Genomic DNA, 17,093 nt, shown 5'->3' on the forward strand with positions numbered 1-17,093 from the left:
CTGTTTATTAACATGAAACATGTGTACCAGTACAGTTTGTCTGACTATTGCGATATTAAAAGACACATAGCTAATCGTATGTTTCAAGTTAGATTCACCTATAAAAGAGCATGGTTGTATTACTCTCTGTAAGTCCGAAGATGGAAGTAATTTAAAGAAATAGGATTAAGTAAGCAATACAACATGCCTCTTAAAATATTTCGGAAAGTGGAAAGAATGTCAAATCCGGATTCCTTCTATTTGAGCCTACATGTATTACGTATTTAATTATTTCGCATTTGTTTGTCTGAAGCGTATGAATAATAATCTCGTTATGTTTCATTTATATTTACAATTTCAGTAAGTACATTTCCATTTAAAACCCAGTAAGTATCAACTCCTTACCTGACAATCTGTTGAAAAGAGTAAAAGAACACGTATAAGACACTTCATCCCTTAAAGAGTTGTAAAAAACCATGCCCTTTCCATTCCCTTCCCAACCCGAAATACGAAGCTGGTAACTAATTATTGATTATTGTTACCGACAGGTGGGCTGGAAAAAGGAGGATAAAATAGTAATCGAAATGGAATATAAATTATGTAAGTTATATTGCTGTAGCGAATAAAATGGCTGGTATAGTAGTGAGTATTGTTACCGACACAGAAAGAGACGTAGGTGGTCAGATAGTAAATGGTGTTACGGACTTCTGATTTGCAATCGCCCGCAGATGGCTCTACGGTCGTCCTGGTATCCTACGTTGACATTGTTCAAGAATTGAGCTGCACAGCTTTCTGTGTGTGATCTGTGTTCGTGACTATATACTAGACTGTGGTATAACATTATTATCCCATGCACTGTGATATGTTTAGATTGTCCAATGGTACAATATACTTACCTCTGTGAAAGAATATAAGGATTGATATATCTGTTTCAGCTGACAGTCTGCAACATTAGCCACGTCTAATATTAATAGGTACTATGTAATAGGCATAGACATAATATGAACTTATCTAACTGCATTTTCTGGATGAAGTGATCAAGGGAGCCGTGAAAACAGTTTACGTAAAAAACAATGAGACAGATGAGCCTACAATATTTGTCCGTTACATCTTATTTTATGATATATGATATGATATATTTCTCAACATATTCGGTCCTGCTGGCCCTTCACATTTCTGTATTCGGGTCAGCATTCTCTTACTTCCACTGTTTACAACTTTAAACACAGACGTATTGTTATATCTGAACCTGTTCTTACTATGTCCATGTCCCTTCACCTTCACTTGGCCATCCTTCTAATTTATCCATTACTATTCTACTTCCTTTCTCTTATTCTCAGTTCACTTAAAAACCATCCCTACTTCAACTTCATTCTTTACTTTCTCATAAGTAACTTAATCAGTGGCGGCTCGTGGGTATTGAATTAAGGGGGGCTGCATACAAAAATAAACCAAGGAACTTACTTTATTTAAAGAATAGTTCCATTCGCCTTGTCTTGTAGGTTGCAAACTTTTGAATCATCTTCTTATTAAAATCCGATATGTCGTTTAACATAATCTTTACTATGGAAAACATACCTAATGCGGTCAGTCTCTCTCCTCTCATCGTATTTCTGAGATAGGATTTTACTCTTTTCAAACACGAAAAGCAACGTTCTGGTTCAGAAGTTGTCATTGGTATGGTGATAGCTATGCGTAGTAGTTTCACAACTTCTGAAAATGAGGCCTGCAAGTTCTCAGATAGAAGAAACTGCAAGAGCTTGACTGCGCCACTGATATTTCTGAATTCTTGTCTCTGATACAACACAGTGAGTTCCGTTTTTAGTTTGTTTGTCTTTATCGAACATTGGGAAAAGCTTCACACATACGTTTAGATCATTTTCAGGAAATGAGCTTTTGTAGCATTCAAATTTTTCTTGACACAGAAGAGAAGATAATATCAGATGATCTATGAACTGGAATCGAGTGTTGGCTTGTTTGATAATGAGATCATACACTTCCTTGGCTGCCGCAACCCTTGTCTGAATCCTTTCGATCTTACGACACTTTTTAGGGTTTTCATTTTCACAGATCTCGCTGCTGAACTGTGCACCGTTCCGTATTGTCTGTATGGCATTAACAAAGCTTGATATGCAGAGTCGACCTCGGTAGTATGGTCGGTTGCGGGTTCGATCCTGGCCCAGGTCGATGGCATTTAAGTGTGTTTAAATGAGGCAGGGTCACGTCAGTAGATTTACTGGCATTTAAAAGAATCCTGCGGGACAAAATTCCGCCACACCGGCGACGCTGATATAACCTCTGCAGTTACGAGAAATAAACCATAATTTAATTTTTTATATGCATATTTGAACCTTAGAAATATGTAACTGGCGATGTTGTAGCTGGTTGTATAATATATCTACATGATACATTAATAAATTAAAAAAAAAACAGACAGAAATTGAATTCAGGATCTTCAAGAGTACGCACCAGGGCGCTTGCCTCATTTATTGTAATGTTGTTAGATGTTTCAGATTCCATTATGGTTTGAAAACATTCTAGCAATGGTCCTTCTTCTCATGAACAACATTTACTGTTCTTATTTTAAAACTCCATCTTGTTGCCCCAGCTGATGGAATTGTCTTTCAAACACATTAATTTAATACAGGCTATGTGGAGATCGAGAGAAGAAAGCAGGGATACTGGATAAATTAGCAAAAAATATGCGAGCTTTGTGGGCTATTCTGTTTAGCGGCTCTTTCCATTATCAGATTCAACTGATGGGCACTTAATTTCACATTTCTCCTGAATTGTTAAGGTACTGAACTGAATAGATTGTAAATACTGTAGAGAATTAAACATTGTCGCATTAGTTATACTCACAACGTTGAAGAAAATGTATTTAAAACTGCGCGCTACTGACAAACTGCTGCAAATTTTGCAGCGCCCGGAAACTCTGGATTCACGGCAAGGGGCAGCAGGGGGAGGGGTAAACGTAACGCGCAAAGCTTCCGAGACGAGACTGGCAGCTCCAGGGGAGGAAGTGGCTTCACCCTATAGTCCTTGTCTCTGGTTTCGCTCTGGCAGCACCAGGGGAGGAAGTGACTTCAATAACGATTGCGTGCATGTCAATGAGAGCGATTTTTTTTTTAAATTCGAGCCGCTAAATAGAGACTGTATAATAAATGTATTGCACAACATAAAACGAGACAAGAACCACAAATGTCTGGGGGTGCTGCAGCTCCGCAGCCCCCCTTCGAAAGCCGCCCCTGAACTTAATATTTCATTCTTGCAAATAATACCGGTACATATAACTTATTTAGTATAATAAAACCTAACCCTTGTTTAATATTTCACAAAAAAACTTAAACTATTATTATATTCGCTGTCTAAACACTTCTTACATAACACATTAGCGCTCGTACCCTAGCTACATTGGTTTCACTTTATCTGTAACACTATTTAACACTGAAAAAAAATACAACAGTTCACTTCCATTTATCCATTACCGGTACATAACTAAACCTACTATTATTTCAACCCACCATTTCCTCAGATTATAGACAATTTTTTCTCCACTAATGTCCCATCTTTTCGCACTCCTGACACGCTTTACACTCTCAATACTTGCCCTTCTATTCCCCGCACTTATTTCACTTTCTCGTTCACCAGTCTCTTCCTTCGTCAGTTCAGCATTCTTCTCTCTCCCCTTCAGCCTTTCTACAGCTCTGTTGCCATCTGATACTTTGGTTGTTCCGCTGGCTTGGGTTTGGGATGTTACCGTAAACTGGGGTAAAGAGGATCACATGTGGTAAAGTGGATCATATGGTATTGTTAGATAAGTCAGCGCCACATGGTTCACACATGCAAAGAAAACTATTTTTAGTGGCATTTATAGAACAAAGGTTTTTTTTCATGTGTGATCCATGTGGCGCTGCCTTATCTAGGCAATACACATATGACCCACTTTACCACATGTGATCCTCTTTACTCCAGTTTACGGTATCTCTTATTTATTACACAACACAAACCCGCTAAATAAAATTTCTTGCCGTTGTCTCCATTCAGGGCCACCGGCAAATTGGCGCAAAAAAAAAAAACGCACAGAAACTACATGCTAATAAAAATATCCCAAACTATATTGAAGAGAAACACATTATTTTGAAGGAAAAACTATCATTCCAACACTTTAGAAAACGTTGTATGGGAGAGGAAGTAAAGAGACTAACGTTTATCTCACACCCTCCCATTCCAATCTCTCTCCTTTCCTCAGACACTCTTTGAAACTCTCATTCTTCCATTCTTTTTCGGCTCTTGTCAGCACCCAGCTACTTTATTTCAACTGTCTAATTTTATATCTACATTGGTGAAGTTTACTTATGTTCCAGGCACTATAGAAAATTGCTAAAATACCTTGAAAATGTCTTTGATTTATAGTATGGAGTAATATAAATTGGACGTGATCATTGGGAGAGCTGTAGGCTATGCCACCCAACTCGCCCCAAATATGTACCTTACTTATAAATGAAAATCATCGTGCGTGAATAAAGAATACGCTCATATTTGGTTAATGTGACGTAATTTGAAGCCGAGACTGGAGTGGCTTTCAGTGTCCCCAAAATAGTAATAATAGGCTACTACATATGTAACGCAACATAACCTAACCTCTTACATAATACTACACACCTAATCGAACCTAACCTAACCTGTCACATAATACGCAACTAATCTAACCTAACCTAACTTGTCACATAATACTACACACCTGTAGTAACATTCCTCAAGTTTAGTATAATTTTGTTTGCACATATTGTTACTGATGTCGGTTGCCATCTAGTTCCTTTTTTTTCATTTCATTTATTGTATTCCATAGATCTTACATTAGTATTGAAGTTTTAAGATGAGGAACAAGTCAAAATTTTACAACATTACTATTTTTGTCGAGATGTAGTGAGACTATTTGAAGGATATCAAAATAATAGCGCAGGAAGTCAGGGGAGAGCCACTGAAGAAACATCTACAAGTAGTAACCACATGCGAACTGTACAAGAACAAAAAACACCCAGTCAAGTCACCACAGAGCGTAACCAGGAAAATAAACACAGAACCCATAGATCAACGGAGCATCGACACAACACTTAAACAAATTGCGGAGGGAGAACTGGGTGAGGCGGCGCGGTAGCTAGAAAGGATCTTAAGACAAGCAATAGAAACACCAATAAACAGACAAAGGAAAGCGAAGAGATGGTTCAGTGATTTCTGCTACAGGGCTCGCAAACTGGTACTAGAAACACTACACACAGCACGGAAACACCGACCAACGAAAACCTGCAGACATACCACACCAACAGGAAAAATATATAAGCACTAATGAAGTCAACAACAGAAAATTTTCAGAAGGAATCAGAAAAGAAGCTTACAGAAGAAACGGAAGCCAACCTCTGCAAGGGCCTGCAACCCAGAACACCCAAATATCCAAGAAACATGCCGATGGAAACATGGGAAGCACACATAACAGCAGTTGTTCAAAACAGAGAGACGCGACCCACACGAAGACCAGCAAACGGCATCGCAGGAGACACAAAGCTGTTCACAGAAGCAGAGGTAATTTCAGCCATAAAGGAGTCGAAGAACAACAAGGCATGCGGTCCTGATCTCATATACAACGAGCACCTGAAAGACTCTTCTGAAAAATTAGGAAAATGCATAACTGCACTATTCAATGCATGCCTAAGACAGGGTACCATACCTGAATCATGGAGAAAGGCAACAGTAAAAATGCTGTACAAAGGGAAGGGAGACAGCGGGGACCCGAACTCATATTGAGGGATTGCCTTAGAATCAGCAATACTGAAATTACTAAACAAGCTAGTATGTGACCGTATAATGAAGGCAGTAGAACCACGAATAGCAGAAGAACAATTTGGATTACAAAAGGGTAGACTGACAATGCAGGCAATCGGCTGCCTACAAAGAGACATAGAGGAAGCTCTGATGACTCCAGGAGGAAAACTGTATGCCGTCTTCCTGGATTACGCCAAGGCCTTCAACAATATGAACAGACGGACACTAATAGACAAACTAGAAGACATCATGGAAGACAACAGCCACGAACTAAAACTCGTCAGGAACCTGCTGAGCAGCAACCTAATCGAGATATCAGATAACATCACCAAATCCAAAGAAATACACAGATGAAAGGGGTTCTGCAAGGGGATCCCCTCAGCCCGATATTGTTCAATGCAGTCACTGCAGATGTCATTAGAAGAATTCCAGCGAACGTAAACATCTACCTTTATGCTGACAACATGGCACTGACATCCACAAGCCATGAAGACCTACAGATAGCTTTCGACAGTGTAGCAGATTGGGCAGATCGAAACGACTTACGGCTCAACGAGACAAAGACGGCACGATGACGTTCAGAAAAGGAGGAAGAGAGGCACACCTAGTATACAAAGAAAAAAACCTGACATCAGTAAAGCAGTTCAAATACCTAGGAGTAACGCTGCAGGGACGACATTCACAGCACATATTAAAGATAGAGTGAACGCCGCACTAAGAGTAATGAGCGACATAAAGCACCCCGGGAGATGTCATACAGGCAGCATTGAAACTGTTTCAAGTGAAAATAGTTCCGGTAGTGAAATATGGACTGGAATATATACGACACCATCTAAGTTACAAGAATCTGGCCGACCTAGAAAAGATTAAGAGCACATACCTGAAACGAGCCCTAGGACTACTGAAGTTCACCCCCTCACGACTCACATATGTGACGACAGGAGAATCACCACTTGTAGATGACCTGAAACTGCACCTCCTTCTGCAGCCCCCCCCCCCCAGCTACGGGACATACAAGTGAAACGAGAAGAGATATGGGACGACTTTTACTGCACGGACGCGATGAAATACAAAGACTGGGCAAAGACCTTATACTACCTGCGACCACAGTGACCAGATTCGCGACGCACGGATTCCACTTCAAAGTGTGTAAGATTAGGAAATATCACCAATCAGGAAACGAATGCGAGTGTTCATGGTGCGGAAAAAAGTGCGACAGGTACAGGCAATGCGGTGTGAGAAGAGACAGTTAAAATTGACTCAATTGAGTGCCGTTTGATAGTGATTGTACGTAAATGCATATTTTGTGCTTTACATTCATTCATAACATTGGAACTGTACTTGACTGCCATATACTGCTATCACTTTGAAATGCTGAGATTGCCAGGAAAAGGGGTTAATTAAAAGTATATCAATAATCCAAAAAAATATAGAAAAATATCTACATTTGGAAAAGAACTAATGGCATATTCGTGTTCAGCACGTTCATTTTATTTAATAAACACTAAGAAAGGAACATAAACTATTTTTATTACCTAGTGATTATTTCAATAAATGTCGTTGGTAAGCAGAACGTGGGGCATTCACTATCGAAACATTAAAAAAAACTGAGACACAGTGATGTTAACAACATAGAGATTATTCAGGCGGCATTTCAACGATGCAAGACATGGAAGAGTTCCGAATGGCAACGCAATCAATAACTGCATTGAAAAATTACGAACGACAACTTCTGCAAGAGATGACAAACCTGCAGGCAGAGCTCGGAGTGTGCATACACCGGAGAATATTCAAAGAGTGCGTGCTGCTGTCATTCACAGTCCAAAACGATCTCCATGTCAACAAGTTGTTGCCCTTGACATCTCCACCAGTTCTCTTCATCGGATATTACACACAGACAAATCACCATCCGTACAAAATTCAACTAGTGCAAGAGTTGTCGAATCGTGACTTCCTCTCAAGAATGGAATTTTGCAATTAATTTATTTATTTAATGATTGAAGATGCAACGATTATTCGTAATGTCAGACGAAACCCACTTTGAATTGTCTGGTAGTGTAAATAAATATAACATGCAATACTGGAACGCTCAAATTCTCGTGAACTGCATATGAAACCACTTCATAGCCAGAAAATGACAGTTTGTTGTGGGATATCGACATTCGGCGGTATAATTGTTCCTTAATTTTTTGAGGATGTAAATGGCCATGCGGTTACTGTTGTAGATGGGATTGGAAAATGCTACATGTGGAATGAAGTAGAAGATTGACGAGGGCCTTGTGAAATTGCTTCATATATCTCTCAACTTGAAAAGTATTCCAGAAAGAGTGAAGAATGTAAGGCTCTTCAGTGGCATGTGGAGGACAAAATAAGAACCAGTATGTAGCTGCAATGTTAATTTATGGTGTAATGATGTTACCAGTAGAAACTATTGATCAAAAGTTTCTTGTGTCTGACCATAATCAGATGGAGTGCAATATCCATGCATGCCAGAATACAAGCTGCGTCAAAAAATGTATCACTTTATTTTCCACATGAATGGATGACGATTGCTAGAACAGTCAAACGTACAGAGCCGAAGTTTCAAATTTACCATATTCTTTTGGTAAACTTGATACTTCGGCTCTGTACGTTTATTATTTGTTTACTGGAAAGCATTAGCAACGTTAGTGATGATGAATAGAAATACATATGATAAGGGCAGAAAAATAAATTGGCGAGACATTAAGTGGCTAAGATACGGTACGTAAAGATAATAAAATTAAGACGAGTTATGAAGAGGATTTCCGCAGTATCAATGTCTTGCCAAGGAGAGATCGACGTTTTACAATCAATACCATGGAGGAATGTCTGAAACCTTTGCACATTGAGAAGAGGGCAATTTCTGCATTGAAGTTGGAGCATTTACGAGAAATTTGCAATTCAGATAAACTTCCTAATGACTACCAATATTTTTTTCAGAATTTATTAAGTGACTTTGCTCTTGAAAACAATGAAAGAGTGGTGCCAGATATCAATGATGACGAAGATGAAGATTTTCTTTAAATGAGTAAGACTATAGTTTACCAAGTATTTGACAATAATATCTGCCTCTGTTTATTTGCAAAGAGAACTCAGTGTGTATAACAATACACTATTACAGTCTACAATTTTTTTCTGTCAGAATTAAAGTCTTTAATTAATCATTCAGCTTCCGAAAACAGGCGTTGATAAAATTAAGTACGTTGGTGGATTGGAATGAGAGAAACTGTTCAGTAATCTTTATATGAAACAACGAGTGAAAGGATAGAGGAAGAAATGTCAGAAGGAAGTAACATTTGGAGAGGAGTACGTCAAGAATGTCCTTTGTCACCTACACTCTTCAACATCTATTTGGAGGAACTATTTCCAGACCATGAGAGGAGTGATAGTAGGAGAGAGAAGAATAAAGTGTATAAGATTTGCTGGTGATATGGGTTGTTAGCAGAAGAGGAAATGATACTAAAGGATATGCTACTGGAGCTAAATGACAGCTGTGAACAGTATGGGATGAAGATAAATGCATGGTCATAGGAATAAAAATACAGAAGATAAACTTGTGAATTCTAAATGAGGCAGTAGAGCAAGTGGACAGCTTAAAATACTTGGGGTGTCCTATAAACAGTAATATGAGTTTCTGCCAGGAAGTCAGAAGGAGAATAGCAATGGCCAAGGAAGTTTGTAATAGAAAAAGGAACATTTTCTAAAAACATAAAATTACTTAGTCATACGTTAAAAAGTATTAAAATTTTAAAAAAGGTATATACCTTCGGCAGACGGCCCATTTCGACGTGATGTCACGTCTTCTTCAGTGTCTCCTGAACTACCTGTCGAAGGTATATACCTTTTTTTAAATTTTAACACTTCTTAATGTATGATTAAGTAATTTTATGTTTTTAACAAAGTGTTAACGTGAACTTTAATCAATGAACATTTTCTGCGGACCGCTGGAAAAAGAACTAAGGAAGAGACTGTGAAGTGCTTTGTATAGGGCAGAAACATGGACATTACGACGAAGTGAAGAGAAGCAAATACAAGCGTTTGAAATGTAGGTATGGAATTGGTTGGGTCACTGGTTGAGAAGAAACTGCGTATTGAAGAATGCACTGGAAGGACTGGTGAACGAGAGAAGAGTTCAGGATAAAAGAAGATATCAGATGATAGACAACATTAAGATATATGGATTATATGAAGAAACAAAGAGGAAGGCAGAAATAAAATAGGAAAGAATGGAGAAAGCTGGGTTTGTAGTGAAAGATCTGCCCTTGGGCAGAATATTAAATGAAAATGAATGACTGCAGTTGACATTTATTTGTGTTTATTTGAAATGAATAAAGTATGGCTGATTATATTCTAGTTTAATTTTAATGTTCTTCCTTTCATATACTGACAATTACAAACGTGGCTATCTTATTATTTTCTTTTTAAATCCTGAGAATGTACTGTATGTTAAGTGATAGTGCAAAATAGATGTAGCTAAAACGTTATTGAAATTATTAATGTCAAAATTTAATAGTGAAATAAATGGGTAAGTAACTAAAAACCCTGAATTGATATACAACTCCAAAGTTTAATTTTTGAATACTGAAAATTTATGATTTTAGAGATAGCCAGATTTGGAACCAAGCCATCGAATATGTGCAATTTTACAATAGTTCAGAGGCCAACACATGGGCAATTAAATTCATCAACTGTGAATGTTCATACATGGAATGAAAATGAGTACCTAAAGAGTTCGAAAAAAATTGCATATACAGTATATTTCATCCAAAATTCAACTGAAATACCTATCAATGTAAATACTATTACAATGTTTGCAGACGGAATTGGGGGGCTTAAATAGAAACATAACTGTGACAGAAATTGCTTAAAATGGTTGCCTGGTGCTCTAAAAAATGTTACAAAGGTAAAACTGATTTTTCCACTAACTGGTCATGGTTTCATGCCGCTGGACAGGGTATTTGGAAATATTGAGAAATAATTGAAAAAGACTGTCACAATAATACAAACACAACAGCATACTGAAATGTTTGAAAGATTTGGTACAGAGAGAAAGTTGGGATTTGACTACTCAGTCAGCAGTCGGTGGAAAATTAAAATAAATCAGGAATGGCACTCCAAATTCTATGTTGCAAAACGGCTTATTATCATTTGTTCAACAGAAATGTACTATTAGTGCGTGGGAAACCACATTATCGCAATGGTATTGGACTACCTAAATCAGTGTTTAAGCGAGATAAAAAAAACCTTTAATGCTTACATCAGAAATGTTAAGAGTGGGCGTCCCGGTAAAAAGTTGAAAAAAAAAATGAATGTCAAAAAATTGCTTCGAAAACACTTTGGAAGAGATTGGGACCAAAATGATACTCTTCAGTTCCACAAAAAACATTGAGAGTGCCAGGATCATCGAATTACAAGTATAGGAGAATGTATGTTGTGAAAGCCCATAAAATTATTTCTAACACTTTTCACTTTTTATTGTGTAAGGTTGACAGCAAAGCGAGACTTTTCTATATTTCAAAGTGAATTTTCTCTTTTAAGTAACATCCAGGATTTGTGGTATTAGGACGCATTAATATTCAGCCTCTCAGGAAGTCATAAACCAAAAATTTCTATAACCACAATTCAACTTTGTTCATGAAAAGTTTTTTCTTTTTGTTTTTATGGAATTTGCAAAAGTGGAAAAGTCGGATTTTGCAACTAGATCCCTCAAATTCAACGCCAATTCGTGAAAATATCGTCCGCCAGGTGTCGTCCATTCACATTGATGCACTCACTAACCCTTGTCCGGATATTTTGCATGACGTGCATTAGCATGTCTGGAGGAATTTCATAAATTTGTTCCCTAATTCTCTAATAGTGTTATCCGTTTCTAAGAAGTATCATATCAGAACGGTCTTCAAATCAGAGAATACACTCAGCCAGGTCCTGTCCAACAACAAACTGAAGTGAGATCCCGCGGACACCAGAGACTGCATTTAAAACATTTCTTGTGAAAGCGATTGTGTGTACATAGGGGAGACTAGCAGACCCCTGTCCAAAAGAATAAAAGAATATAAGTACATCTTTAATCCAGAATAGCCCAACATAGCTTCGAATGTGGGCACAGAATAAAGTGGGAAAACACCTCCAGCTTACAAACCGAGCGTTCTCTGGTTCAGAGAAGTACAAGGAAGCCGCACATATGAGTTTCTCGGATAACGCTATTAGCCAACCCAGTCTCATTCTTCAGAACATATGGCTACCTATAGTCCAACAGGACATCAAGAAAATTGAAGAAAAATGAACGAAGTAACACCACTAGAAAGCAGTAGTAATTTGTTTCCCCGCCTCACTACATGGCAATAGCAGTATAATTGGTCCCACTTATTGATAACTCTCTTTCACCACTAGATGGCAGTAGTAGTTGCAAAAGATGCAATTTTTACCGCATCTAAAGATTCGAGTGATGCTACAATCTAAATAACTTCTATATCCAAAGACTCTTGATAAACGTAATGCTTGGAAAGCTCTTAGAGTGCTAATGCAATGGTTTCTGGGAATCAAAACAAGTGACAATTATAAGGAATTGGTTGAAAATTCGACACTGAGTTATAGTGTGCTTGGATGTAGAAAGTAAGTCAAAAGGCACTATTTATTCTGTCATATTCATTTCTTTAAACAGAATTTAGGAATAGTAAGCAAGAAACATGATGAACACTTTCATCAGGACTTTCACCGTATGCAAAATACGTATCAGGGAGTTCGGTTTGTATTGTGATGGGGGACTGTGCTTGGGGCATATTCTGTGAAGAGGAGTCAAAGGCGAATAAACGGAAAATCCATTATCATGTATATTTTGAAATAAAGATGTTGTAGTATTGAAAACTCTATTTCATACGTTAGTTTTGTACTTACTCAAACTACTGTACTGTGTGTACTGTATTGTCACGCACTGTGTCTACTTATATTAACTTAGCATATTAATTTTAGTTGTATTTAAGGAAACTGAAAATTTTTTCACTGTATTTAAAATATTCACATTAGAGAAATACCAATCCTGTAACTACAATCAGCATCACAAAATGAAGCAACAAACACTAAAAAAGTAATATAAACAAAAACTTGGTTGAATATTGTTACATAATTCAGATTTGTCGAATTCAGTAAAAAAAAAAACCGAAATCGTTACCATGTAAACCTAAACAATAGCTACACTAACCTTAAATGGCATAGCTAGATCAATGTTATACCACCATCGAATGGGTATTAAGTAAGTCTGTGCTGTTTATATTTCGGCACATCTTTCTTTTCCTTTCTATTTCTTTTACATTTTTCTATCTTTATACTTTTTTCTGTTAGTTTTAATTATTCTAACTCTTCATAGATGGCTTGTAGTTTTTTTCTTTCTGATCTAGTGCTTCTTACTTCTCGTAGATGGCTTTCCTCTCATCTTTCTGTATTTTTTTTCGTATGCTCTGGTTCTGTTCCTATTACCTGTAATGAGTTGAGACCGAGGGAGCAGTTATTATTTGATCGAGGGAGCAGTCATTATTTTATAATAGCGCTTGCTGATTGGTTAAGACGGTGGCGTGAGTTAAATTTGGTCTGTGAAGTGAGTTTCTTTTCGGTAGTAGCGTCAGTCTGGGTGATGGACTCGTGGAGGTCGGATGTGTGAAGGGCCGGAGCTCCTATGTGGGCCGGGGATCGAACTGGGTTCGATAAGCCCACTAGAAGTCCACGGTGTTGTGGGTATCTGTCAGTGCATAGCAGAAGATATTAGTCTAGTGGAGGGACTCGTGGAGGTCGGGTGTGTGACAGGGTACAAGGTCCTACGTAGGCCGGGGATCAAACCGGGTTCGATAAGTCTACCAGAAGCTGTATAGTCCATGGTGTTGCGGGATCCTGCAAGTGAATTGCAGAAGATATTCGGGTGGAATTTAGCGGCGAGTTTTGGGATGTACTTATTAACTTGAGCTGCTTTCATTTTCCTGACTGACTTGCTTTCAGTCAACTCTGGTCAAATACTGGTCGGTATTTGTATTTTTGGTGGATCGTTTTTCTAGCTGTGATATAACTAAAAGCCTACCTCTATATACTATCAGTTCAGTGAATTGGTTTTGGCTAATGTTTAATCTAGTTATTGCAGTAGAACAAATTTAAAAGGTATGGAATTCACGACGAAGGCACCCATTGTTGTGTGACGTTTGAGGGGTGACCAATTTGTATGTAACGGCTATGTGTGTGCTGAGTGATGGTTATGTCAAGGTTGTATGACAAGATGGATGCCAGCGTGGGGAAGTACCTACCTATGTAAGGTAATTAGCTGGATTTGGTCTACGCTACACTGTTAGCAAGATATTTTCTGTGCTACGAATTTATTTGCTTGTTCTAATAAATAGTTGTTTTACATAGTGAGTGTGTGTTATCACTTGACTACCTCGACACGCTGATTACCTTCCTGATCATAACGATTCATGGCAGGGTTAGTTTATTATTTAATTGTCTTGTTTTCAAACTAACAAGTTTAGACGATTAGATAAAAAGAAAGGCCGAGAGCGCCTCAAGTCAAAATCATAAATTCATTTTGCACCACTTTGTATAATCTCATCACAGTTCAGAACGGACTGCAGTGATCTGCATTGGTGTTCATCGTTATACATTGGCTTCGCTTCAAGTTGAAAGCGATCATAGTCGTTGATTTTGAAAACAAACGAAAGAAAATAACAATATGCCTGCGAAATATCATGTAGTTAGTAATTCATCACAAATAAATGATGAACTGTACTTAACCGTGTTTCCAGTCATGCTGCACCGAACATGATTAATTAAACCAGACCTTCTTGAAACATTTTCAACAGTCATCACATTTAGAAGCTTTCTCGTTTGTGTGTAGATGTCCAAGACTTCTGCATTACTAGACATGGAAAAATATTGCCCACAAACATCGCATTTGAAAGGTATCTCGCTTCTCTGCAAGAGTTCATGGCATCTTAGGCCATTTGTCGCTGAGAAATACTTAACACAAAAAATTGCATTTAAAAATGATTCTCGCCTGTGTGCAGACGTTCATGTCTTTTTAGGCTACTCGACTGCGAAAAACACATAACACAAACATCACATTTGAAAGGTTTCTCGCCCGTGTGCCGGCGTTCATGTTTTTTTAAGCTACTTGACTGGGTGAAACACGTACTACAAACATCACATTTGAATGGTTTCTCGCCGGTATGCACGAGTTCATGACTTTTTAGGTTACATATTCGTGAGAAACACTTACCACAAAAACCGCATTTAAAAAGTTTCTCGTCTGCGTGCCGGCGTTCATGGACTTTTAGGTTATTCGACTGCAAAAAACACTTACCACAAAAACCGCATTTAAAAGATTCCTCGCCTTTATGCAGGCGTTCATGACTTTTTAGGTCACTCGAATGCGAGTAACACATATCGCACACAACGCATTTGAAACGCTTCTCGTCCGTGTGCAGGCGTTCATGTCTTTTTAGAGAACTCGAATTCGAGACACACTTACCACAAACTACGCATTTGAAAGGCTTCTCACCTGTGTGAGCGAGTTTATGGCTTTTCAGACTACTCGAATACGAGAAACAAATACCACAAATATCGCATTTGAAAGGTTTCTCGCCAGTATGCAGGCGTTCATGATTTTTTAGACTACTCGAAAGCGAGAAAAACATACCACAAGCATTACACCTGAAAGGCTTCTCACCTGTGTGCAGGCGTTCATGCCTTCTTAGATTACTCGACACAGAAAAACATTTACCACAAACATCACATTTGTAAGGTGTCTTGCCTAAATGCTTGCGTAAATGCGTCTTCAGTTTTGTCGAATTGGAGAAACATTTTTTAGACATTTCCAATTGCACTTGTTTCTCATCTTCGTGAGACCGAACAGGTTTTCCTGAGGAACATGTATTTTTGGGGAAATCATATACAGTCTTTCTCTCGAATTCTGATGACACAGTCCTCTCTTCGGTAACTGCAATCCTGACGAAAATATACAATCAGTCAATAAAATACTCGCAACAAATATGCATTACATTGTTGAACAATCAAATCAAAATAAAAACCAATTTCACCAGATGGGACATTAACATTGGAGGTACACTGAATTTATCATTTATGTAGGAAGTATTAAAATTTGACTCAACATTCTGGTCTTGATCTATACAACAAATTTTATGTGAAAATATCATTATATATATATATATATATATATATATATATATATATAAAGGTAAGAAATAGATGTTTGCAGGTCGTTAAAAGCAAATGAAATTATGCTTTTAAGTTACGGTTTTTCATTCTTACAAAGGAAAAAGAAACAAGTGTATGTATGTTATCAGTATTACCATCATTCGAATATCCTATACAAAAAAAAATCATAAACCTTTGCTTTATCGTTTTTGGATATGAGTGTTCTAGTTTGTGTGATTGTTTCCAATTCGGAATTCCAAATTGGTATAACTTATGTTGTGTCTTGTTCTTATGCCATATAAAATGTTCATACTGTATATAGTTTGTTTATTTTCTCACTTTGAAATTAGGAAAACGTTTCCCTTGGTGCCATGGAGTAGTAGACTATCTGCTTAGCTAAAACCACATGAAACTCAACAATTATTTTTAAAAGAATGTATGAAGTTCCTACTACTTGCTGAACCAAAGTGAAAGTCCTCGAACTACGTGACATTTCACTACGGCAACAGTTCTTTGAAGAACATTACGCCAATATTGCGTGACTGAAAATATTCACCCTTTCCAGATTTTTCTTCTAGATATAATGTAATTAAGGCACATCTATGTTCACATGAGTTTTCGTGCTGATTAACACGCACATTTGCAGTCTTCCAATCAGTGAACCCGAAATTTGAATACACTTGTTTTCACCGAGCAGACTACAAGGCGCTCAAAACACCGCAACCCTGCTTTCGGAATACACCAGCCAATTAGCGACACTCCTCACCATTAGGCAATTTACATCAGAAGAGAGATTTTGAAAAATATCTTTCTCGATCTGCGTAATGTCTTTTTGATGTTTAAAAATTCTGCTTTTCACAGTCTCTGTCTTTTTCCTCTTTAAATTGTCTTTTTTCCGTAACTTTCGTGCGCCTCGTCTTAGAACACGCCTCAGGCCATGGCGGAGTTGCCCTATTGGGATATCCGGCTCTGGCTACACAATAAAAATCGTTATCATTTTTGGACTTCAACATCCTATTTTGTGCGATTGTTTCCAAATTAGGATTGCAATGTGCTATAACTTATTCTACGCTTCATTC

The 17,093-nt window shown here is 37.8% G+C and overlaps 1 protein-coding gene across 3 annotated transcripts in view; it reads right to left on the bottom strand.

Moving 5' to 3' along the window:
• Positions 1 to 17,093, bottom strand: part of LOC138693078 (zinc finger protein ZFP2-like) — a 151,320-nt gene that overhangs the window by 41,342 nt on the left and 92,885 nt on the right. Inside the window, exon 1 of one of the 3 annotated variants that reach the window (XM_069816664.1) lies at positions 876 to 2,459. The exons of 1 other annotated variant lie outside the window; for it this stretch is intronic. Coding sequence is in view for 1 of the 2 variants with exons in the window: in XM_069816665.1 (XP_069672766.1) it covers positions 14,838 to 15,804 (967 nt within the window). In the remaining variant the exon portion in view is untranslated. Of the gene's footprint in view, positions 1 to 875; positions 2,460 to 10,171; positions 15,805 to 17,093 lie in introns of those variants that run through there. One more of the 3 variants, XM_069816665.1, reaches the window with a different exon arrangement.

The sequence above is a fragment of the Periplaneta americana genome, chromosome 17 (assembly GCF_040183065.1).
Source record: "Periplaneta americana isolate PAMFEO1 chromosome 17, P.americana_PAMFEO1_priV1, whole genome shotgun sequence".
NCBI lineage: Eukaryota > Metazoa > Arthropoda > Insecta > Blattodea > Blattidae > Periplaneta > Periplaneta americana.